Genomic DNA, 25,368 nt, shown 5'->3' with positions numbered 1-25,368 from the left:
AGATACCAACCCAAACACTGATGGAGGGGAGTCCCTGCCTGAATGTGAACTCTACCTAAATCCTTCCTGACAGTGAAGCTACGCTATGGCACTGGGTAGAACGACATTCACCTCCCAGCGAAGTCACAGCCATGGTGCTCTCCTTCCGTGATCTGACTGAACCAGACAAGTCTCAAGCTCTCGTGGACCCCAGCCTTGTTTATTTGGACATCAGTGCGCAGGCGCAGGGCCAGCCTCAGTGACAAGGGTTCTTGAATTAATTAAACTCTCCTTGTGTCCTAGACATAAATCAGACCTTTTCCAGAATCGGTCTCAGGCTGGGATTCTTGAGGCTGCCAGGCTAGAGGGAGTGGGGGTTACTAAAAAATATAATTCTCTTTTAATTATGTGTCCCTGCTATTCATAGCTGCAGCAAAGATGTTTCTCCTGTCTCTGGGTGTCAATGGTGTGTGTTCGTTTCTTAACTTTGGTCCATGCAGTGATCGAAGTGAGCGGGAAAGGTCGGGAACTGTGTCCCGCTACTTTTTTTCCCTTCTGTTTACCATTCCTCTACTTTTTCTGACCATAATCACCATTCTGTACAGTGGAGTTGCCTATACATGTCCCTATGCATGTGTAATGTTGTACTGGTGGGATTTATTTACTAGTCACTCAGGGCCTGATTCATGGAATTCTTTGCACGGTGCAAAGTGACTTTGCAGTGCTCAAAGTGTGTTTGAACTGCCAACACAAATCCTGATTCATGGAACTGTGCAAAGTGTATTTTTGCAGTGCAAATTCTGTGCAAAGTCACTCTATACTGCAAAAAATTACTTTGCACTACAAAAATACACTTTACGCAGTTCCATGAATCAGGCTTTGCGTCAGCAGTGCATACTCACTTTTGAACAATGCAAGCTCACTTTGCATCATGCTAAATATTCCATGAATCAGGCCCTTATCCTGTTGAAATGCCCCAGCTGCAACACTTGTGACATGTTGCACTATGCTTCCGCCTACCCTCTCCACTGCCCAGACCACAGTTCCACTACTTTTGTTCGGTCGACTTCTACAACTTGGATAATTCAAATATCTGCCAGGGGTCTGCAACCTGGTGCTCTCCAGATGTTTTGGACTACGACTCCCAGGACGCTTAGCATTGATTGGGCTGGCTATGAGTGATGGGAGTTGTAGTCCAAATTAACATCTGCAGACCCACTCATGTTACCAGGAAGGAAATTTTTAGCAAATAATATTATAGATTGTAACTATTGGCTATCATGTCTGTCTGTTTACCCTCCAGTGCTGTTATTCCTTAAATAGGAATTGACCATCTTCTATCAGAGTAGTAAAAATGACTAAGAAGCTATCATACATGCCAACCTGTAATACCACATATTTCTTTGCATTCTGGGACTTGTAGTCCTTAATTAACGATGGGAAAATCCAGGACTACACATTTCAGACGGAAAGGTAAACCAGCAATGGTCTAGTGTCTCTCGAATGGAATAGGGCATGATGCCATATGAATGATTGACCCTTCAAAGAGATAGATTCTCATTGGCCGGTCTCTCAACATGCTACAACAACCCTCACACACAACTGGCAAATTATTTCAGGAAAATGATGCGAGGGTCAGCAGGCAAAATGGGGGCAAGAGGGGATTATCATGAATGATAGCAGGCGATGGGGGCAGGACAAATAAGTGTGTGGGGCTGCTAAGGAAAATCGCTTTGCACACTATTAGCAAACGAAAGACACCAATACACTTTTCATGCTTCATTTTAAGAAATGGAAGTTATATACATACAAAGTATTAAAAAAGGTGTGTTTTCAAACTTTCATTTTCAAGATTTAACTTTCACGTGTGTTGCTCTTTCAAACTAAAAACCTATAATCGGTCCCACAGTAGCAGGGTCATGGAAATCCCAAAGTGACTGGTACATGATAACAGAAAACTCCCCCAAGTGCCTTCAAGACTTCTTTACGGGCTGACATCGATGGAAAACAATAAAACAAAATACCTACATTTTAATTTCAGAAATATTAGGTGGACTAATACCATAGTATGAGCAAATATTTCTTTGATGGTGTGTGTGTGCGCGCGCGTGTGGTAATGTATAGGTAGCATTGGGTCATGGCTGGAGAGTCTCTCCCCAGCATCTCGCCCTCCTCATCCTTTTTCTTCCCAGTCTCACACTCTTCACACTCTCTCGCCCACTCTTCTTAAATAATCTGTGCTGTAAGTGTGATAAGAAATACAGTATGGGCACTAACGAGTCTCAGAACAATACTTGGGACCAGACTTAATAAGTAATTGGCGCGGACTATTAATGGCAAGTAGCTACGCACCTTTAATCCCTATGTGGCCTAAGTAACTCCAAGAAGAGCCTAACCTCAGCTGTTCCTGCCAACCTAATCTACTGGAATCAGTGACATGTCCTAAATTGGGGGTAATTAAACAGCAGTAAAACTATGGACGGACATACAAATATGCTATGAATTCCACTTTCTCCATATTAACATTCAATTCTATTCAATCATCCTATAGATACGATATCAATAAAATATTCTCTGGCAAAAATCAAAATGTTTTCTCTGTAGCATATTTTCCCTTTTAGGATTTTTCAACAAAAGAAAATGTCCTTCTCCAAATGTAGCATAGTGGTGATGTGAAACTAAACAAGGGATGAATGTGACATCTAGAGGACAAAAGTGGTAGTGCCTCATCTTTTCATTGTGTAGACCATGGGGAAATCCATGTGGTGAAATCTGCTCAGAGAACCTTGGCAGAGCTCTAGCTCGAGAGCAGTAGTTGGTTCCAGCTTTGGGTGAGCCCCAGGAGGCTTGCACTTCGACGTTACGCAATGAGATTTCTTAGACTCTGGGCCAGGAGTCTGCAACCTGCGCCTCTACAAATGTTTTGAACTACAACTCACATGATTCCTCACTATTCCCAACTGGCCAGGGCTGGTGGGGGTTGTAGTCCAAAACATCTGGAAGCCCAAAGGTTGCACACTCCCACTTTGGATGGTAAATTCAGCTAATACAGGTTACCCAAGGTAATATAGAGACTGCACTCAACAAATTCTCCTTAAATATAGGGCAGATTGTCAACCTTATGGCGGCTCCTGAGCCCAGAGCGAAAAGCTGTGTATTTCTCAGTCAAAGGAACATATAATATAGCGGCAGACAAGGACCTCAAAGCCAATCCAGTCCCTCATTTATCTTATTCGCAACTCCCATACCATAAATGGTCTCTAGCTCTGCAGTTGCTCACTGTACACTTATATGTTCCTGTTTCTGCCATAGACATGTCAGGTTCCCTTACTGCTGTCAGTTTCCTGGTACTTAGGGTTAGGACCATAGACAATTGTGAATCAATTTTTATTTTCTTTATTTTGTTTGGAAACAGTTTCAGCCTTTCAACAAATCTGAATTCAAACAAGACACGACTTAAAAAGGCAGAGATAGTGGAAAAGGAGTAAAGAAAAGTGGTTAATGGTTCTTCGCCCACATAAAAAATTAAAATAATAATAAATGACAGACAAAATGCTTCACAGTTCGCAGTAAAAAGATCTGCCATGAAATGGACACAGAAGAGCATGTGGATCCAGTGGCACAGGCAGTCACCTGGCCCTGAAGCCACACATGCTGGTGTGGCATTGTGATCATTCAAGTGTGTGCAAGTGATCATTCAAGTGTATGCAAGTGATCATCCAAGTGCGTGCAAGTGATCATTCAAGTGTATGCAAGTGATCATTCAAGTGTATGCAAGTGAGTATTCAAGTGTATGCAAGTGTATCATTCAAGTGTGTGCAAGTGATCATTCAAGTGTATGCAAGTGATCATTCAAGTGTGTGCAAGTGATCATTCAAGTGTATGCAAGTGATCATCCAAGTGTGTGCAAGTGATCATTCAAGTGTATGCAAGTGATCATTCAAGTGTATGCAAGTGAGTATTCAAGTGTATGCAAGTGTATCATTCAAGTGTGTGTAAGTGATCATTCAAGTGTATGCAAGTGATCATTCAAGTGTATGCAAGTGTATCATTCAAGTGTGTGCACGTGTATCATTCAAGTGTATGCAAGTGATCATTCAAGTGTATGCAAGTGTATCATTCAAGTGTGTGCTAGTGATCATTCAAGTCTATGCAAGTGATCATTCAAGTGTATGCAAGTGATCATTCAAGTGTATGCAAGTGTATCATTCAAGTGTGTGCTAGTGATCATACAAGTGTATGCAAGTGATCATTCAAGTGTATGCAAGTGATCATTCAAGTGTATGCAAGTGTATCATTCAAGTGTGTGCAAGTGATCATTCAAGTGTATGCAAGTGATCATTCAAGTATATGCAAGTGTATCAATCAAGTGTATGCAAGTGATCATTTAAGTGTATGCAAGTGTATCATTCAAGTGTGTGCAAGTGATCATTCAAGTGTATGCAAGTGTATCATTCAAGTGTATGCAAGTGATCATTCAAGTTTATGCAAGTGTATCATTCATGTGTATGCAAGTAATCATTCAAGTGTGTGCAAGTGATCATTCAAGTGTGTGCAAGTGTATCATTCAAGTGTGTGCAAGGGATCATTCAAGTGTGTGCAAGTGTATCAATCAAGTGTATGCAAGTGATCACTTAAGTGTATGCAAGTGTATCATTCAAGTGTGTGCAAGTGATCATTCAAGTGTATGTAAGTGTATCAATCAAGTGTATGCAAGTGATCATTCAAGTGTATGCAAGTGTACCATTCAAGTGTGTGCAAGTGATCATTCAAGTGTATCATTCAAGTGTATGCAAGTTTATCATTCAAGTGTGTGCAAGTGATTAATCAAGCGTATGCAAGTGATCATTCAAGCGTATGCAAGTGTATCATTCAAGTGTATGCAAGTGTATCATTCAAGTGTATCTTTCAAGTGTGTGCAAGTGATCATTCAAGTGTATGCAAGTGTATCATTTAAGTGTATGCAGGTGTATCATTCAAGTGTGTGCAAGTGATTATTCAAGTGTGTGCAAGTGATCATTCAAGTGTTTGCAAGTGTATCATTCAAGTGTATGCAAGTGTATCATTCAAGTGTGTGCAAGTGATCATTCAAGTGTATGCAAGTGATCATTCAAGTGTATGCAAGTGTATCATTCAAGTGTGTGCTAGTGATAATTCAAGTGTATGCAAGTGATCATTCAAGTGTATGCAAGTGTATAATTCAAGTGTATGCAAGTGTATTATTCAAGTGTGTGCAAGTGATCATTCAAGTGTATGCAAGTGATCATTCAAGTGTGTGCAAGTGATTATTCAAGTGTATGCAAGTGATCATTCAAGTGCATGCAAGTGTATCATTCAAGTGTATGCAAGTGTATCATTCAAGTGTGTGCACTTTTATCATTCAAGTGTGTGCAAGTGATCATTCAAGTGTATGCAAGTTATCACTCAAGTGTATGAAAGTGATCATTCAAGTGTATGCAAGTGATCATTCAAGTGTGTGCACGTGTATCATTCAAGTGTATGCAAGTGATCATTCAAGTGTATGCAAGTGTATCATTCAAGTGTGTGCAAGTGATTATTCAAGTGTATGCAAGTGATCATTCAAGTGTATGCAAGTGTATCATTCAAGTGTGTGCACGTGTATCATTCAAGTGTATGCAAGTTATCACTCAAGTGTATGAAAGTGATCATTCAAGTGTATGCAAGTGATCATTCAAGTGTATGCAAGTGATCAAAACAAGTGTATGCAAGTGTATCATTCGAGTGTATGCAAGTGTATCATTCAAGTGTGTGCAAGTGATTATTCAAGTGTATACAAGTGATCATTCAAGTGTATGCAAGTGTATCATTCAAGTGTGTGCACGTGTATCATTCAAGTGTATGCAAGTGATCATTCAAGTGTATGCAAGTGTATCATTCAAGTGTATGCAAGGTTCTTGCACAAGGGTGACTGTATGCATGGTACAGTATCGCCTACTTCAGATTTGCAACCCATCTGTGCTTCTTCCATTCCTCAGGTCCATCCACTAAAGTGCTGCACAGCCTCTTCTGCAAGATCAGTCAGTACTCCGAGCTGACCAATCACACAATGCGCTTCAACGCCTTCATCTTTGGCCTTCTCAAGTAAGTGCTGCTGCTGCTTCTCTGCCACACACACTCATCTTTTCATGGGGTGGGTGTTTTATCACTGCACCACAAGGTCTGCTTCCCTGTTTCCCGAGCTTCACACCTGCGGCTGGAGAAATGGTAATGTTGGCTGGCCCAACGTGTTCCTTCCCCAGGGGCCATTGCTCCATTCCACCTATTGCAGGGGTCAGCAGGCACCTGTAAGGCCCTGTCAGTGGTCCCCTGCTTGGGTGCACGCCATTGTGGTCTGGGAGGGAAGTTGATATCAGTGATAGGAGTCATCCACATATTATTAGCCCTGCTGTTTTATGTTTGTTTGGCAGCCACAAAGTTCCTCAGAGGCCTAGGCGTAAAATAAGTTGATCTAATATGGGTTTCCAGTGTCTTCATTTTTGTATTTAACCAACACTATATTATTTTACAAATAGTCTTGTAATTGAATTACCAGTCTTTCTATGAATTTCAGTTTCATCTGAAATTGTTCAAATGTTATGTGTCACTTCTTGTCTGACGAACTGATCATTTCATGAAATCAAGACGGCCACAAATATTTTTTTGTTATAGTATTTGTTGTGTTTTGACCTTCTTTGTTCTAATGCTGTCTATTTGCTTCAGCACAACCTACAAACCCCAATGGTTGTCTTCATCTTGTCAAGGGTTAATTCTACAGTGTTGCATCCCTTCCCTGCTGAAGTCCCCCCATTTCTAAATGTACTGTGGGGGAATAGTTAAACATCAATAATCATCAGTCTCTACCACTCGGCAGCGGCGAGAGACCACCAGCTCAATGACCCCGACTTCTTCATGAGATCACAGCTAAGAGCACAATTGTCACCCACACCCCATGTGAACAGATTTCCAAGGACCAGCAGGTCTTTGTTTCGTTCTAGAGCAGGAAAAGTCTTTTAAGGAGATGCTGAGTCCGCAGACTTGGATCTGGGTCCGCAGACATCAGACAGATTGCACATCCTGCTACTTTTGCACACGTTTCAGTTTAGGGTCCTCCAGAAGTGGAAGAGAAATGATGCAGGGGGAGGTCGGCTCTTTTCAGTCACCACCTTGCACGTCCCATGACATGAATGGGAAACTCCACCCAAGCAACCAGCCAGCCCTATACAACATCAGGACACATGTATGTGTGGATCGCGTCAGAGTGTGAATTGACCGAATCCCTCGCTACTCGCCCTCTAAACTCTGTGATGCTTCTCTCCCCTAAACCTCTCTGTCTACCGATCCCACTGGGCCTCCTCCCATGTCTACTCCTTCTCACTTCTCGCCCCCCCCCCCCTCCACTGGAGCACACTCCACTCGGCATTAAAGCCGGCCCATTAGTTGAATTGTTCAAGGCAAGAATTAAGACCCACTATTAACCAAGCAAGGGAGGGTTCCCAATCCCTCACTGGTCCTCTCAAACTGACCCCACTTTATCTCTTCTGACTATGTCCCACTTCCACGTACCAAATGTACACATGTACAAATGTGTCCTACCTCTCCCTCCCTCCCTCCCCTCCTTATCACTGTCAAAGCTCTTGCACTATCTGAAATGTTGTCTGGCCTAGTACGATAGTTAATTCCACACTCTTACTGGCTCAGGGTCTTGTAAGAATGTCATTGTATTTTTCCTCACTCCCTCCCTTGCTTTGAAGTGCTTTGAAACACATGTGTGTTTATAGGCGCCATACAAATAAACTATCAATAAACTAACAATATGTACATAGATTACATGTGAAGGCACTAGCAGCCTGTTATTTAACCATTTTATGGCACGCGATCTCCTACTACACCAATATCTAATGGTCTACTCTCACTCAGTCATCCATCCCTTTTATAAAGGAACCTAACAAGGGTCGTCTCTATCGTCTGTATCACTTCCAAGATACACACATTCTTCTTTAACTTGGTATTCTTATTGTTCAATTAAATCTGAATACAAATGTGGGGACTTACACAGAAGTGTGCTCTCTGATATGCCTCGGGAAGATAGCTCAGGGGCAATGCGCTCACCTTGGAAGCAAGACGATGTGGAGCAACACGGGTTCGATCCCCGGGTCCGCACTTAAAAACCTCTGGTTATTAAGCGCGTTATAAATAACCAATTATTTATATATTATGTATGCCATCTATGATAACCACACTCCCCTAAATGTGCCAAACCATGGTATGCTGTATCCTCATACTCCTGACAACTCAACCACTGTCCCTTTCCACTCAGACATCTGCTGGCACATCGCATCGTAGAAGGTTGCAGAAGCCCAACCACCCTTAGTTTCAGCCCACACCACACACTCAGAGGTTGTTGGAGGTTGCCCAAACCAACCTCCCAACCACAGCATTTTCTTCCAGACCGACCCCACAAGTTCCGAATCATAATCCTTCTCCAAGATGCCCAACACTTGATGAACAATGCAACTCACAGTAGCTTATGATTCAACACAAATCACATAGAGTTCACTACACAATGCATATCTCATAATCCAAACACGCACATCTGGTATTTTACATTGAGGTTCATACCAATCAGCAATAGGAGGTTGCATTAATTGCTCAGAGGTTAAGTACCTTTAACTCTGGTGGTAGTCGAGGGTCCACGCGCCTCTATAAATCTGCTACAGCAGTTGTGTTCCGTGTGTTACAAGCTGAAGAGATTGGCACAGAGACATACATGGGAAAAAATGCAGATTAGGGCAACGAGGACAACCAGAGGTGGGGTGGAAAATGCAGTGCATTGGGAACTTTACTGGAAAGGGAGCTTCAGGATGTAGTGCTTGCCTAAGCCCTCTTTCAATTTCTAATGCATCATTTCCAGCATGCTTAGCACAGTTCTCAGGAACGTTCTTGCTGGTGACTTGCGAGCGGTATATGCTCCCTCACCCTGTCCATTCCCAGAATGAAGGAGACCAAAGTCTGTGCCCTGAGGGCACTATCCCTACATTACCACTGGATTACTGTGAATGGCATGGCGTGAGTGAACCGTGAATATTACCCTTGGAGGAAATTGTGGTAGTGTTGACCTTAGTATTTATTTTTTGTTTCCTTCCTGTAGTATCCGTTCTCTGGAGTTCTGGGTCAATCATCTTTATAATCATGAAGGTAAGAGAATCGGGATGTATCGTTGCTATGAAGGCGCAACCCTAGGCAAAAGATTATATCGAGGGCCAGGGGTGTTACTAGGTCTGGAAAAGGTCCGGGGCTACACTAATGTCAGGACTGTCGGGACTCGGGGCTAGCTAGCCTTTTGGTTGTAGCCCCTGATCTTCTATCTGGTGTTACTACAAAAAGAGCCGGGTCTATAGCTCCCTAGATCCTGCGGGCCAGGTCCGCTTTCGAGGGCCCTACTGCTGGGGGGGTCTTTCTTTAGCATCATCTTTGACTGAGAAAGTAACATATGACACCTGCAAGATGGACACCTGTTTAAAGCCTTCCCGCACTCTCACCTTATCCTTCGTGTCCGCGACCGAGACTCTGGTTGTAGGCCATCCCATAATACTTTGTTGCCCTAACAAAAGTCAAATCATGCACTAAGACGATGCCCAAGAGTTTATGTTCTAGAGCAGGGGTCTGCAACCATTGGCTCTCCAGATGGACTACAACTCCCATCAGCTCTAGCCAACATATTCAATTATTACGGATCATGGGAGTCATAGTTCATAATATCTGGAAAGCCGCTGGTGCAAGACCACTGTTTCTAAAGTAGAAAACCTGAAGCACCTTTATGTAATGATTTCCCAGGATGCAGTGCGATGTTCCTTATATTCTCTCATAGTGACAATAGCATACACTGCTTTATTAACGATGGTCACTTTTTGCAGGATTTGCGCTCTCTTAGAAGAAACATAATCCCCAACGGAGGGTGTCCAACAATACGTTTGGACTTTCAAATGTCTGTCCCGCAATCCACAAGGCCTCGCAAGCTGGCGCCTGAGTACACTGGATACACACCCTTAGACATCTGATGAGCAAGTGCCCTGGGATCATAGACCAAAGAACACAGAGGCTAGCAAGATGTGCACCCCAAGATTGGTGGTTGGATACTGGTTGTTTTTGGAGGAGGCTGGTATCAGGCAATGACGATTTTCTCACATGTAAAGTGACCTTGTTGAGAGTGTTTGAATAATTGAGAGACATTTTCTGATGCACTGCTGAGTTAGATTTTTAGTTTGACAAATTTGTCATTGAATATTATTATGTAGGGAAATTATGTGTTATGATGGTATGGGTTCATTGGATTGCTCTGTTGTTTATTTTTTTCTTTTAATCCTATTTTGTTTATAAGTTGTTTTTTTCGTTTTGTTTGAGAAATGGGTTTAATGATTCTTAACAATCGTTTTCATTTTGTGAAAAGTCGAATTCTAATTTGTTTTGACTATATCATAATAAATATATTTTTTAAAAAAAGGATATATGAATGGACTAGAGTTCCTGAAAAGCATGCCACATAGTACCATTATATTGCTGGACCTCTGCAAGTCTGTGTCATGAACGAGTTGTGGAGACCTATGCTCCAACAGGTGGGAACACTGACAAAGCCAGTAGTCTAGAGACATTATATAGGCTTTTCCCGGCAATCATCATTTTCCAGTTTTACCATCTTTTCCTGAGATCATTGGCCAGGTGTTGTGAAGCTGGGATGATGTACACTGTAGAAAAGGCCTTCATTGCGGCAGTCCACCGCCGCCATGACAGTCCCCACACTGCCTGAATATGCCGTTCACAGGATTATGTGCTCTGTGGATCCCTTTCCAACACCCTACCTTCAGCTTGCAATGCTTGGAACGCAGTTCTTAGTCCAGTTACTCTCGTCAGCCCTTTCCCATGAGCTGCGCCACCGATTAGCCAAAACTAAACAGCCCCTCTTAAACATAATGGCCTTCTTGTTTTTAGGACTGAAGTCATATGGACCATGTAGGTGGAGATGTTGTCTAGTGACTGACCAGAGGACCGCCTCTGCTAAGGCATGAGCTGTCCTATATTGCTCCCCCTTTGTAAGAGCTGTGGCTTGAGAGTGGTGGGAAACAGCAGAAAGGAGGGACTGCTCGATTTCTCTGACCTCCACTCCTTGCCCTTACCATGACCCTTGAGAAGGTTCCCACTGACCACTGGGGCCCACGTTGCTCTAGGGCAATTTCTCCTACTGGCTGTTATGTCACTGGCAACAGCTGTAGAAAACACCCACTCAGGGGGAAAGCCTTACAGAATTGTTAGTTGGGGTGAACTCTAGCCCTGATGCTGACTGATTAAAGAGCAGCATCCTGATGAAGATGTGTGCATGGGTCGAAACTTTGCATGTGACAGGAGCAATTTGATTGCTTTCTCGTTATTGCATAATTTCATCGAAGCCCTCTTCTTTTCTCTAGCAAGTGTTTCCCCTCTTCCGAGCAATTGAAAAAAGTATCCCTGTCTTCGAAACGCCAGTTTTAAGTGACTTTTAATTTTAGTTTTCGTTTGTGTTAGTTTAAATATATAATTGAAGCGTTGAACAGACCAAAGCATTCGCATGAACTTTAACTAACATTAAGTTACTCTGATGAGTGCATGAATGAATGAATGACTAGACTTGAATTAAATCACTTTCTTAAATTGACCTGAAGGCTTATCCTGGCTTCAAGGACGGCCACAACTCCTTTAATTTAGACCATTTCTTTTGACAAATATATATTTCAGATACTAATTGAGGGCCATTTCCTGTGTACTCAGAGATTTTGCGTCAATAACACAAAGAATAAATTGCATCACAAACATTAGACGTTGTACAAAGAGAAATATGTTGGATACAATCTGACAATGTAAGGTAGGGGTCTGCAAACTGCTTCTCTGCAAGTGCTCTGGACCACGACTCCCAGGATCCCCCTCATTCACTATGCTGATGAAGGCTAATGGGAGATGTAGTCCAAAACATCCGGAAAGGCAAAGGCTGGAGTCCCCTGAGGTAGGGTAATAGTATTGTGCAATACTTTGTTGCAGAATAATGGGGGCTATTTCTGCAAATGAATTCCTACTTACTAGCAACGAACTGCAGCACGCTACTAATTAATTGTATTGCACATTAGCAGTTGTGAAGCAACACAAAGCCCTTCCAGAACAGTCTATTGGGGCATTTGCAAGACGATGGGGACATTATTGAAGAGAATTGTGAATGGTCTGGTGGAAGTTACAGTCAGAACACACAGCAGAGGTCTGCAACCTGCAGCTCTCCAGAGGGTTTGGACTACAACTTCCAAGATCCCTCAACTTTCACTATGCTGTCTATGGCTGATGGGAATTGTAGTTCAAAGTATCTGGGAGAAGATCCATGATTTACAGACTGATCTGTCCTCCTCCATTAGAATACAAACATACACCTGTTAATAATAATTATTATTATTAGTTTAATTATTGAACATGTACCTAGCGCTAGGAAGATCAGAGCACTTTACAAGTCATAAGGGAACTACGCAGTGAGAGAAGCAGAGATACAAGGGAGTGGGGACTTAACAACTGGGCAGGGGGAGAGTAAAGGAGCAGATCACCCAGTCTCAGGCTAGGTGGCGAATGTGTGTAGAACTAAATGTTAGGGAGGAGCCATTTGCTGAAGAGGAGTGTCTCGATCTGCTTCTTGATAAGTGGAATTGCAGGGGTTAGTCTCCTGTTGACAGGGAGGAGGTTCCAGAGTCTGGGTCTACACGAGAGGGACTGTCTTCTGGTTCTTTCCCTTCTGCACCAGCAGAGTTCAAGTCTGCACATGTCCTTACCCCTGATGGATTGTAGGCCTCTGGAGATGCTGTTCTTTTCAGTGAGATAACTTGGGAACTTGAGGGCGACAGCCTTGTTGTAGATGATGCATCTGGATTTGAAGATGATACTGGCTTGCAGCGGTATCCAGTGCAGTCCGAATCGGGTCAGGATGATTTGGTCGAATTTGCTGAGTCCTTTGATGAGTTCTGCTGCAGCATGTAGGATGCAGACCAGGGGGTGCCAGGACGGTCGCCAGAAAGCGCATTGCCACCATCTGGGTGGGAAAGGACCTAGGCTTGGGTACCAGATCTGAAGTTGTTTGCTTGAATAAAGGGCTTAATATTCTGCAGGATGGAAAATTGGTATCAAGTAGTGTGTGTCTTCCTTGATGTGTGCTCCATGAAGGATAAATGTCTGTTGATGTAGGACCTACGGGATTTGAAGTTTGAAATAGGATTTTTTAATTTCTTTAAAGGGGCGGTCAATAAAATTACTAAAAAAATAATGACTGAAGCCAAAGAAATGCACTTTCACATTTTGTGCCTTATAAGTTGAAGTGCTGCTTTCCATGCATGTATTGTAGCTGCCGGGTCTTTCAAGCTCTGACTCCTTTTGTCTTATTCTTCCTGCAGACATTATATTGGCGCACTTCCAGCCAGTGGGCTTCATGTCCCTGTCTCACAGCATCTGCCAGGTCCTCATTGAGGAAGTGCTTCTGCTGCTCCAGCCCCTGTCACTGCTGCCCTTTAATCTGGACCTACTTTTTGAGCACCACCTCTTCCAGATGGGCCGGGAGCAGCAGCAGAAGAAGGAGCTGCTACGGGGGAAGCAGGACCTTCAGCACTCGGTGCACTCCACGCTGCAGCTGATGCGGACACGCGGGAGTGCAGAGGACAGCAGTGGCGGGAGTGCAGAGGACAGCAGTGGCCGGTGTGATGGTACAGAAGATGCCAAGAGGGATGACGAGGAGAGCATCCCGCAGAGCTTGGGCTTGGAGAAAGTGAAGTACGAAAGGATAAATGGTGTGGGAGCCTCAGTAGGAGAGAGTGAGAAGGATGAGGAGCGGAAGAAGGTTAAGGAAAGCAGCACAGAGGTGAAGAAGGACAAGCAGGCAGGCTGGTGGTACCAGCTTATGCAGAGCTCTCAGGTCTATATTGAGGGTTCAGGAAATGGGCCGAAGTTTGTGCGCTATGAGAAAAAGAAGAAGCCAGGGGCAGTGACCTCGGTCAAAGAGACCGAAACCAGGAAAGCACCTCCTCCTCGGGAAGGGGTGGTTGATGGGGCAGAAGATTTGGCCTATGTTGAAGGTGGCATGGGTGAAAGGGAAAGGCAAGGAATATGCATGGAAGCTGCTAAACAGACTGTGAAGGACTCACGTACACAGGAGCCAAAAGAGAAGAACCGGCCATCATGGATGGGCAGCCCTCCTGAATCTGTATTGAATGAGATCAAAGGGAATAGTCAAAAGGAGAAGAGGACAATGCAGGAATCACATACAACTGAGCCCAAGCAGGAGACAGAAGAGGATAAAAAGGACAGCCCAGTCACCAGTGAAGGGAGCTCATCCATGAAATGGGGACGTCTCTTTGGTTCCAGGAAACAGCATGTGGAAGGACGACCGACGAACAGGTAGGAACAAACACCTGGAAGGAGTATGGAATGTGATATGTATTTTAGAGTACTAATGTGGGATTCTGGTGAGCCCTTTGCATCTATAGTAGGTTTCTGGTTACAGTTTGGTCCAGGTCATTAAATATCCAAAAGAAATATGATCTACTGTCTTTGTAGTTGTTTTATATTGGAAACATAGTACATGAATCTTAATATCAGTCTATTCAGGTATATACATTGCTATGCCTCTTTTCATTTAATTATTTGAGTAGCAGAATGAAGAAAATAATTGTAAACAAATTTATTTTAACATCAGTAGCAAACCTTTCCAATTTGTCTGAACACAATTCAATTTGTCGTTGTGTACCATTGACAAAACAGCATAAATATTACTCCAGAGTTGGATTAGTCCTCTTGGTCTGGCCATTGGTTTGCAGATGATCAACAGGGGAAACAGCACATTCCACCCCATAGTGCTACAAACAGCTGCCCAAAAATGTCTTGATCGTTTGGAAATGTTTGATTGTAAACGATTTTACAAGTTAATCGATAGAGACAAAATATCTCCACCAACTATATTTGAGTCCTCTTAATAAAGATTGGTCTTTTGTGATGTCTTTCAGTTTGGTAAAATATGCTAATTTAGAAATAATCTCAACAGTGATAACTGCTGTGCAATCCTTAGGAAAGTGTAGCTCATCAATAAAGTATCCAAAGGAACCCAAAAATGTCAGATGCCATCTACGTGAAGGAAAGCACATCTCTGTGGTTTCCCAATCAAACTCCATATAACGTGCCTGTACCCACTGGCCCGGAAGTCAATATAATACCATCAATCCCATCCGCTTCCACCAGGTAAGATTCTATTCAAGAGGGAAAAGTTTCAGCCACACAACACCCTCAGCTGGTGTATGGCTTACGAAGCGCACCCCAGAAATAAGATGAATAAGAGCCAGGTAACGAGAAGTCCAGTTGCGCACATTTGTCCGGATTCTCAAAACCTTTTTCTCATCCCTTGCACCAAAAAAGGTGCACCCCAATCAATCAAAGATGCACACATTCAGATGCCCTATTGCACTCCCTTTTGCACAATTGCATAAATAAGGCATGCGTTTGCGCATTTCAATGTACACAAATGGGATGTGCTTTGAAATGGGCAAAAATTCCTAACGCATTCCTACGTGCCTGTTTGGACTATGCTCAGGGGAAATATACTGGGAATGTGCCAACTGGGAGGAGCCTAGGATTGTCAAACTGGAAATATACTGGGAATGTGCCAACTGGGAAAATCCTAGGTTTATCAAACTGGTAATATACTGGAAATGTGCCAACTGGGAGGAGACTAGGATTGTCAAACTGGAAATATACTGGGAATGTGCCAACTGGGAAACGCCTAGGTTTATCAAACTGGTAATTTACTGGGAATGTGCCAACTGGGAAGAGCCTAGGATTGTCAAACTGGTAATTTACTGGGAATGTGTCAACTGGCAGGAGCCTACGATTGTCAAACTGGAAATATTCTGGGAATGTCATAACTGAGAAAAGCCTAGGTTTATCACACTGGTAATATACTGGGAATGTGCCAACTGGGAGGAGCCTTGGATTGTCAAACTGGAAATATACTGGGAACGTGCCAACTGTGAGAAGCCTAGGATTATCAAACTTGTAATATACTGGGTACATGCCAACTGGGAGAAGCCTGGGATTGTCCAACTGGTAATATACTGGGAATGTGCCAACTGGGAGGAGCCCAAGATTGTTAAACTGGTAATATACTGAGAATGTGCCAACTGGGAGAAGCCTGAGATTGTCCAACTGGTAATATACAATCGCTGGGCAACTCGATAATAGAGTAGAATACTGTGAAAATACTGTGAATATGCATAGATTGTGCAAAGTGGACATGTCAAATATGGAATATACTGGCATTGCCAATCTGGTTGTATAGTGGGCATCGCGCAGGCTGGAAATATATAGTGATTTTGCAACTGAAAGTGCAATGGAATTGTGTAACCGTGCACTGGAATTCTTCACACTGGAATGTAAAATGGTGAACATATTGGAGTAGTAAACATAGAGAAACTGTGAATATGTTACAGTTGAGCAAGCTTGAGTAGGCTGAGTTTCTTAAACCGGGAATATACCTGGTATGCACATTTCTGAGGTTACTGGAATTTATTTATTTATTTGGCATTTATTTCATCGCACAAAGCCCTCATGCATCTAAGCGATAGTTACAGAAAGTGCATGGTACATTAGTGCAAGAGCACATATATAGTTACAGTCGTGAAAAAAGATGTGTGTACGCAGGCTATCAAGCCTCATCTCATGTTACAGGAGGCTACATCAGGCACCGCATAGGTCAAATAGGTATAAATACACAGACTGACAAAGCCTCTCCTCATGTTACAGGGGGCTACATCAGGCAGCATATGTATCAGATTGGAATATACCGACTGGCAAAACATCACCTCATGTTACAGGGGGGCTACATCAGGCAGCATATGGGTCAGATTGGAGTGAATATACCGACTGGCAAAACATCACCTCATGTTACGGGGGGCTACATCAGGCAGCATATGGATCAGATTGAAGTGAATATACCAACTGGAAAATCATCACCTCATGTTACGGGGGGCTACATCAGGCAGCATATGGGTCAGATTGGAGTGAATATACCAACTGGAAAAACATCACCTCATGTTACGGGGGGCTACATCAGGCAGCATATGCGTCAGATTGGAGTGAATATACCGACTGGCAAAACATCACCTCATGTTATGGGGGCTACATCAGGCAGCATATTGGTCAGATAGGTGTGAATATACAGACTGGCAAAGCCTCACCTCATGTTACTGGGGGCTACATCAGGCAGCATATGGGTCAGATAGGTGTGAATATACAGACTGGCAAAGCCTCACCTCATGTTACAGGGGGCTACATCAGGCAGCATATGGGTCAGATAGGTGTGAATATACAATCTGGCAAAGCCTCACCTCATGTTCCAGGGGGCTACATCAGGCAGCATACGGGTCAGATAAGTGTGAATATATAGACTAGTAAAACCTCACCTCAATGGAATAGTGCCATTGATACTATGCTCAACCTCTGCAAACTGTGAGCCGAAAAAGTGGGGGCACATTGCTATAACAAACTGGAGGTATACCAGTCTTGTAATACTGGAACGATGCTTGCATAGTGCAAAGTGGGAATAAACTACCATTCTGTAACTGAACAGGTGGTGTTATTTTGCAAATTCGGTGTATGCTCAGAATGTTAAACTGGAAGTATAGCGGGCGGGTCTATGTGATGACTGCGCATCCATTACTGCTTTAACGGATACCCCCAACACACCCCCCTTCTATATTTACGCATCAATGTGTTGTAAATGATGCACTATTTTCAGCCATGCAGTAATTGTGTGTGCAGTAAACTGCTGATACCTACCCCTTTGTCCAACATTTAGTACACTGGGAACTTGTGTACTGCAAATATGCTGGGTGTTTGGAAGCTACATATATACTGGGATTCTGCAAACTGGGAAGGTGCTGTTATATTGTAAACTAGCAATATACTAGTGTTGTCAATCTGTTTGTATACTGCCACACTGAAAAGTGGAACTATACTGGAGTTGTCAATCTCGGAGTACACTAGGGCTGTCAAATAGAGCATATAGAACGGTTGTTAAAACTAGAATTATAATGGGGTTGTCAATCTCAAATTGTACTAGGATTGTATCCAACTAGGCGTGCACAGGGATTGTCCACAATAGATTATACTGGATTTACATTTGAAACTGACTAGTGTAGAAAAAGCTGTCTTTACAACCTCTAGGATTGTGGAAACTGAGAGTGTACTGGGATTGCTAAACTATGAGTATACTCTGATTATCAAATAGGGAGTGTACTGGGAATGCCAAACTAGGAGTATACACTGATTATCAAATATGGAGTGTACTGGCATTGTTAAACTAGGAGTATACTCTGATTATCAAATAGGGAGTGTACTGGGATTTTGTAAACAGAATAAAAAGGATTTCTCAAGCTGGGAGTATACTGAGATTGTCAAATGAAACTAAGGAGGGGTTATCAAACTGTGACTTTGTAAACTGAATTTACAATGGGATGGTGAAACCGAGAATATAGTGCGATTGCACAGACTTGGAAAGTAGTGCGATTACCCAACCGGAAGCGTGCTACAGTTGTCCAGCTAGGAGTGTGCTGGGTTAGCTTAACTAAGAACGTACTGGGATGGTCAAACAGAGAATCTACTGGAACTGTGCAACTTGTGACCATGTTGGTGGGGTTCAACTGAAAGTTTACAGATATTGGCAAATATGCAATTCACTGGAGATGTCACACTGAATATGCTGTGGTTAGACAAAGTGGAAATCTGGTGGAAGGATCACATTGAACATACATTGGGGTTTTGGTGATATGCTGCCATCTTGAACCCTCAATCGATTTATCCTGGCATGCTGTGCAAAATGCAAAATGCTGGGCCTGTCAACCTGATACTGTACTAAGATTTAGTGAACAAGAAACAGAAAGCATAGTAGTAAACTGGAAATGTACTGCTGTAGTGGAACTGGGATTGTGAAAGTGGATTGTAAAAACTCTAATTATTTTGAAGTTGACAACCTCAGAATATACTAGGATTGTGCAGACTGGGAGTTTACTGGGATTGTCAATGTGGGACTTTTCCAGGGTGATTTCACTGGTATAGTACTAGAATTCTGTAAACTGAAAACACACTGCATTTGCCAATCTGTGAGCATTCTGTTTTGCTCAAACTGGGAGTATAGTAGGATTGTCAAGTGAAAGTTTATTGGGTGTGCCAAACTGGGAATATATTGGCATGTCAAAGAGGGAATATGCGGGCATTGTTAAAACTGGGAATGACATACCTGGAGCACACTGGGATTGCAAATCTGCGAGAATAATGGAATTGTGCAGACAGGCTCTATAGTAGAATTTTGCAAAATGGAAAGGTACTTGGTTGTGTAACTGGAATTGAACTGCTATTGCACCATTTTGGGCATATAAGTATTAGCAAACTGAATATACAACGTTTGGACAAAACTGAAAATATTTAGTAACTGTATAAACTGGCTATATGTTGGTATTATAAGTACCTGGTGTATACTGCAATTTTGCATACTGAATTAGTTTGTAAAATATAGAATTATGTAATTTTTAGACAGGCAATGTACTCAAATTCTGTCAACCGAAAACATACTCGGGTTGTAAAAATGGGTGTGACAAAATCCTATGTAGCCAGAAGAAGGAAATAGGGGTTGGCTTTTAAGATTTTAGGCACTATTATTATTTTTATTGTTTAAAGCGCTCAACTACCCCGAGAGCAGCTGGTAGGCTACTCACGACTGCTTTGTAGATGACATATGCAGTCTTGAACTGTACCATGAATTGGGGTGGAAGCCAATGTAGTTTGCGTAGGCTGGAGGTGATTCGGTTAAAAATCAGTGCTCCCGTAACAAGACCTGCTGCAGAATGGTGGACTGTGTTTTGGCAGCCAAGAGTTCAGCTGGGAGCCCTGTCAGGAGAGCATTTCCCCAATCGAAGTGCAAGACCACCAGGGCCTGCACTACTATCTGGAAGTCTTGCAGCGGGATAAAGGGTTTGATTTGTCAAAGGGTAGAGATTCTGGGCGAGGCTATTTGGGCATTCTTGACTATGTGTTTCTGGAAGGCCAGATTGCTATCAATTGTGAAGCCTAGGGATTTTGCTGAGTTGTGGATCAAATCCTTCTAGGCGCATATCATTGAGCCATTGTTGGAAAAGTTGTTTTTTAGCAGGCGGACCTATGAGGATGAATTCAGTGTTGGATGGGTTTAGTTTGATGTAGGTAGTCGACATCCAGGACTGGATGATGACTAGGTAATCGCAGAGACGAATTATGTCCTTTGCGCTCTTTACTCTCATGTACAACTGAGTATCGGCTCCATCATGGTGGATGGCTATATTGGGATATTTAAGAAGAGTGCCCAAACGTTCCAGGTAAAGGTTAAAAAGGGTTGGTGAGAAGATGGAACCTTGGGGGATGGCGGAGGCAACCTGGGCTAGGCTAGAGAGCAACTAGTTCATCTAGACGGCCTGGTGTCTGCATGAGAGGTAGGAGATAAAACAATTCAGGACAGTCCCAGAGAATCCCATCCTGTCAGCAAAGGAGGAGAGAAGGATGCGGTGGTCGACAGTGTTGAATGCAGCCGAGAGGTCAAGGAGAACGAGAAGGCATGAGTCGCCATTATCCATGATTTGCAGGGCATCATCCACCACCTGGATCGTAGCTGCCTTCTAAAGACAAAGAAGGTGGGTAGTGTTCAGAGTGTTGTGGTGGCGGGACGGTCCTTGCTCTTTCGCTAAAGTCGGCTCAACAGCTTGAGTTACTCTTGCCAGAGCTAAGGTTCCTTGAAAGAGTTTTGTGGTGGGCTAGTGTCTGTGGGTATTTGGGCTATTTGTACGCATAGCCTTTCTGCATAGGGCAGAGGATGTTTAATTTAATATGTCCCCTTCTTCTACACTATTGCTTACGAGGAACTGAAACTCTGTTTGGAAGTATATTGGTTATAGTGTGTGTAATGTGTTCGTTATTCTTCAGGGTGCGATCTCGGGTTTGCTGACTGCGATTGGGATATCTGGTTGTGTGTAGAGGTGAACTTAATGATTAAATCAGAATTGAGTGGCAATGGAAAGCTCGATTTTGAGGTCACTGCAGAATTTCACATTACGGTTTTACCGGAAGTGTATACTGGTTGTATTTTAATCATTTGGGAAAAGATTGTTGGGATGAGGAGGCAGTCGCTAGGAATCCCTCCCTCCTTATTGGATGGGAAGAACCCATCTCTTGCAACAGCAATGTTATTTTATGAACCCTGGAAAAGGTGCAACAGCGGGATTGTGTGCAGACTGGCACAGATTCCTTCTGTGCAACAGCGGGATCGTGTGCAGACTGGTGCATATTACTTCTGTGTGACAGCGAGATCATGTACAGACTGGCACAGATTCCTTCTGCGCAACAGTGGGATCGCGTGCAGACTGGCACAGATTCCTTCTGCGCAACAGCGGGATCGTGTACAGACTGGCACATATTCCTTCCGTGTGACAGCGAGATCATGTACAGACTGGCACATATTCCTTCTGTGCGACAGCGAGATCATGTGCAGACTGGCATAGATTCCTTCTGAGCAACAGTGGGATCATGTGCAGACTGGCACAGATTCCTTCTACACAACAGCGTGATCATGTGCAGAATGGCATAGATTCATTCGGCGAAACAGTGGGATCGTGTGCAGACTAGCACAGATTCCTTCTGAGTGTTACAGAGATTCCACAGTTATGCAGAGAACGTATGTGGAGGATGCCCGGAGAGGCTGATGCCAATCACCTCCTCTCTCATACTACACTACTGATGCCCTTAGAGCACTTACTAATTAGTCTTAGAACTCACAGAAACTTAACCTAACAGTAATCCCAGAGAGAGGGACCGATTCTGGATGCCAGTAATATTGTTCACGACAGAGTAATTTATCAACCATTGCAAGCCATACTTCAACACACTTCATCTGCTACTGCGAATTTAAGCATGAACCGCGGGCCCTGATGGCCCCCAATGCATGACAATAGACCTTTGCGTGACCTTAGTGCAATATAGTGTGGTCTCATTCTATCATCAGGGAGTTGAAGTCATTTGAAAATTATGACATCTTGCAAATATATGACTTTGGTAGCCTAACTAAGGTATCATCTTGTTATCTTTTTGGGAACAACACTTTTTATATATGAATATATTATAGTGCAGTGGTAAATTAAGTATCAAGATAAATAGGAAACCTGAACATTGAATTGCTAATAACATTTGACATGCATCACAGATTTGGCTGATATTCTTCAAACATAAAGTTTGGCATGGGTCCCCCCCCCCCCCAGAGATCTGTAACTGGTATCCCTCTCCTGAACAAAGAGACTGTATTTAACCAAAAGAGTAAAGAAAATACCAGTACCAAGAGGCCATAGGGAAGGCTGAAGTGAGGTGACAAGGTGGTCATAACGTGTCAAGCAAAACTCCTTGTACAATAGAAAGTCCTTGACACGTTGCTAAAGTTTGATGATTGTAGGTGTGTGAACCCGACTGAGGGAATTGTGAGACAGGCGCTTGCGCCCGGCGGAGGGGAACGCTGTGCGAACTGGTTACTGCGAAGAAACACACACACCCTTGCCACAGGCTAACAAAGTGACCCAGAGAGACATGAACGCTCTTCGGAAGTCTTTGTTTAAATTTGGCAAGTGCAGTGGAAGGTCTGAGACAGGATGAGGGGGACCTAACTAAAAGGTTGTTGTTTGAAAAGATATTGAGACTTTTGAATATTACAAATAAGGAACTTGAGTGAAAGACGATGGTGAACCCGTCTGAGGGACATCAAGCGAAAAGTGTGAAGAAGCTTACTGAATAACATTGTGATAACAAGTATGAACCCGACTGAAGGATGTCCACAGTGAATGGTTGGTCTGAGCCCGATTGAGGGAGGATAACCACTGAGAGGAGGATCGTAGCCCGGCTGAGGGGGATCCAGGGGTGAAGACTAATCACCCTACTTGAAGATTGCCAGAAGGAACTGTTTGTTTTGTTGTTTTGGCATATCAGGCCCACCAAAGCAAGAGACTTTGCATGAGAAAAGACTTGAACGCAGAAGGCCCTGATATAGAAAGGAACTGTAAGCTCGTGCCGGAGAAACCAAGGAGTGTGCTGTGCTCAAGTGTCCCGCCTTGCCCCATGCTAAAAACATGGGGAAGGGAGACCCCGGCCATAACATCCTGACTATCATTTTGTGAACACTTCTTTCTTTTCTTGTGGAACATTATCCAACACTATTTTGCAGCATAGCGGTAAGGATTGGCAATAGGTTTTCTTAGCATAGTCCTTTTCATTTGACTAGACTGCACTAGGATTGTATTATTATTTGATGGTCGTAGCTTGCTCCCATGTTAGATTTAGGTTTAGATTAGGCATTAATCTCACCCATTTTACAGTTTAATAAACACCCTTGAACTGTGATCACTTGTGTCTGTCTTACTTTGATACCATGTCTTTCTTACAGTACTGAGTTAAGCTGGTCATCACTTCCCACATTCTCTGAATTTTAAGGGTTTTACTGTATTAAATCTGCCGAAAATTAACTGCACCTTAACTAAGGTTTTGTTTGTGAATATATATCTCTATATGATCGAATTTGCTGGAGGATGGTTGTAAATACTGTACCAACCCTTGCTCCACATTCCAGAGATATCTAGGTATAGATATAAAGTTTCTTTTTGTCTTTTGCCAAACATGTGAGAGCCTCTGTACTGTGAATACGCACAGGCAAATATCCTGTTCTGTGAGATGGTGCCCACACAGTGGAGGTTACAATCTTGTTTAAGCTCACAGTGCTTTCACAGGGGAGAAATATCCATTAACATATCAGTCTGGTACCACTCACTAGAACAGCCCTGCACCAGAATGCTGGGCAAATAATACTCTGGACAGAGGTGCCAAAAGCAACTCCAGGCACGGGTTTCTGCTTTTTCTGGTGAGGATCGTCATTGAAGGTCTGGCTGTGGTGCTGAGAGCAAGGTGACTACATCTGGATTACCCTTACTGACTTAGGTTGGAGCCCCAAGTGTTTCAAAATTTTCTAACCATGTGAGAACCTTTCCAATGAGAAGGTACATGGCCCAGTGACGTGTTCCTGCCATTCTGGGCCCCTGGTCAAGTGGGTGAGATATACTGCAGGATGTGTCTGTCTGCAATCGCCTAAGTGGCTCAGTAAAGGTCTCACTCCTATATTTGAGGATGTATTAAAGGAATAATTGCTATACCAAGTCTGTATCGAAGATAACTTGTTTTTGTCAAGCTGTCAGATCTCCTTCAACCCTTCCATTTCTTCTTTCAGACTACCGTCCAACTGGCTGAGCCTAGACAGCTCCATGCTACAGTTCATGGCACAGACGGTCAGTGCTGGAATCTGGAGAGACACGTCCGCAGAGGGAGAGAAGCTTGAGAAAGAGCTGCTGCCCGAACAGCTACCATCACCAAGCATCGTGCAACCAGAAGGCCCTCCTCGGTAAGCAGCTCCGGCTACCTTTAGAGGTTTGTCCCCTCCCTTTTGCTTTGTCACATTTGGATTTTTTTAATTGATCCATTTTCATAAGTTACTGTGATCTGTGTTTGATCTGCAGGTCACGGGTTCAAATTCCATCACGGCCAACTCAGCCTTTCATCCTTTCAAGGTTGAGACATTAGTACCAATTTCGATTGGCTAATAATAGTGATGCATGTACATGTGTCCTATGTAAAGCAGTTTAGATTTAAGCACTATATAAAAAACAAATTATTCTCATAACTAGAACCATTGCAGGTGGTGCAGTGCCACATAACAACAAAGTCTTCAGGAGAGTAGTGTGCGTGTAAATGGAACCACCGTCCAAGATGCATTATTGTCTGGATTTGTGAACTATACTCTGGCCAACCAGAATGCTGGCATTCCATTACGCGGCACTTAGACCTTGTACAGAGACCCCAGGGTTGTCGATCCAAACAGCTGCCCCTCGGCCAAATCACAACAAAAAACCTTTGTCTATGTTCAACAGATGGCGTGTATGTTTTGCCCCTTTTTAAATGTTTGCAAACAATGTTTCTGTTTAAAAATGATTTTTAAAACATTATACTAACACCAATTTTGCATAAGCTGAACCATAAAGTCTCTCTAACAAAGTTTTTCAGTGAATTTCATAGGTTTTTATTGGTGCCACTTAACCACAACAACCCTTTAACAAAGTTTTTTTCAGTGAATTGCATGGGTTTTTACCAGTGCACGCTAATTTCCTACAACTTGCTAATATCACACGCAACCCAATATAGCAACATTTCTCTCCAATTTACAAAGTTTCACCTTAAAACTGCCAT

The 25,368-nt window shown here is 43.1% G+C and overlaps 1 protein-coding gene across 4 annotated transcripts in view; it reads left to right on the top strand.

Annotated features, from left to right (window-relative positions):
* RUSC2 (RUN and SH3 domain containing 2) overlaps positions 1–25,368 on the top strand; it is a 377,627-nt gene that overhangs the window by 326,897 nt on the left and 25,362 nt on the right. For 3 of the 4 annotated variants that reach the window (XM_069626791.1, XM_069626793.1, XM_069626790.1), the window contains 4 exons: positions 5,976–6,081; positions 9,128–9,174; positions 13,428–14,424; positions 24,356–24,526. In XM_069626791.1, coding sequence (XP_069482892.1) covers positions 5,976–6,081; positions 9,128–9,174; positions 13,428–14,424; positions 24,356–24,526 — 1,321 coding nt within the window. Of the gene's footprint in view, positions 1–5,975; positions 6,082–9,127; positions 9,175–13,427; positions 14,425–24,355; positions 24,553–25,368 lie in introns of all 4 variants that reach the window. The other variant, XM_069626792.1, reaches the window with a different exon arrangement.

This window comes from Ambystoma mexicanum, chromosome 6p (assembly GCF_040938575.1).
Source record: "Ambystoma mexicanum isolate Mex_15411 chromosome 6p, UKY_AmexF1_1, whole genome shotgun sequence".
NCBI classification, from domain to species: Eukaryota; Metazoa; Chordata; class Amphibia; order Caudata; family Ambystomatidae; genus Ambystoma; species Ambystoma mexicanum.
This window is presented reverse-complemented; position numbering and strand designations above follow the sequence as displayed.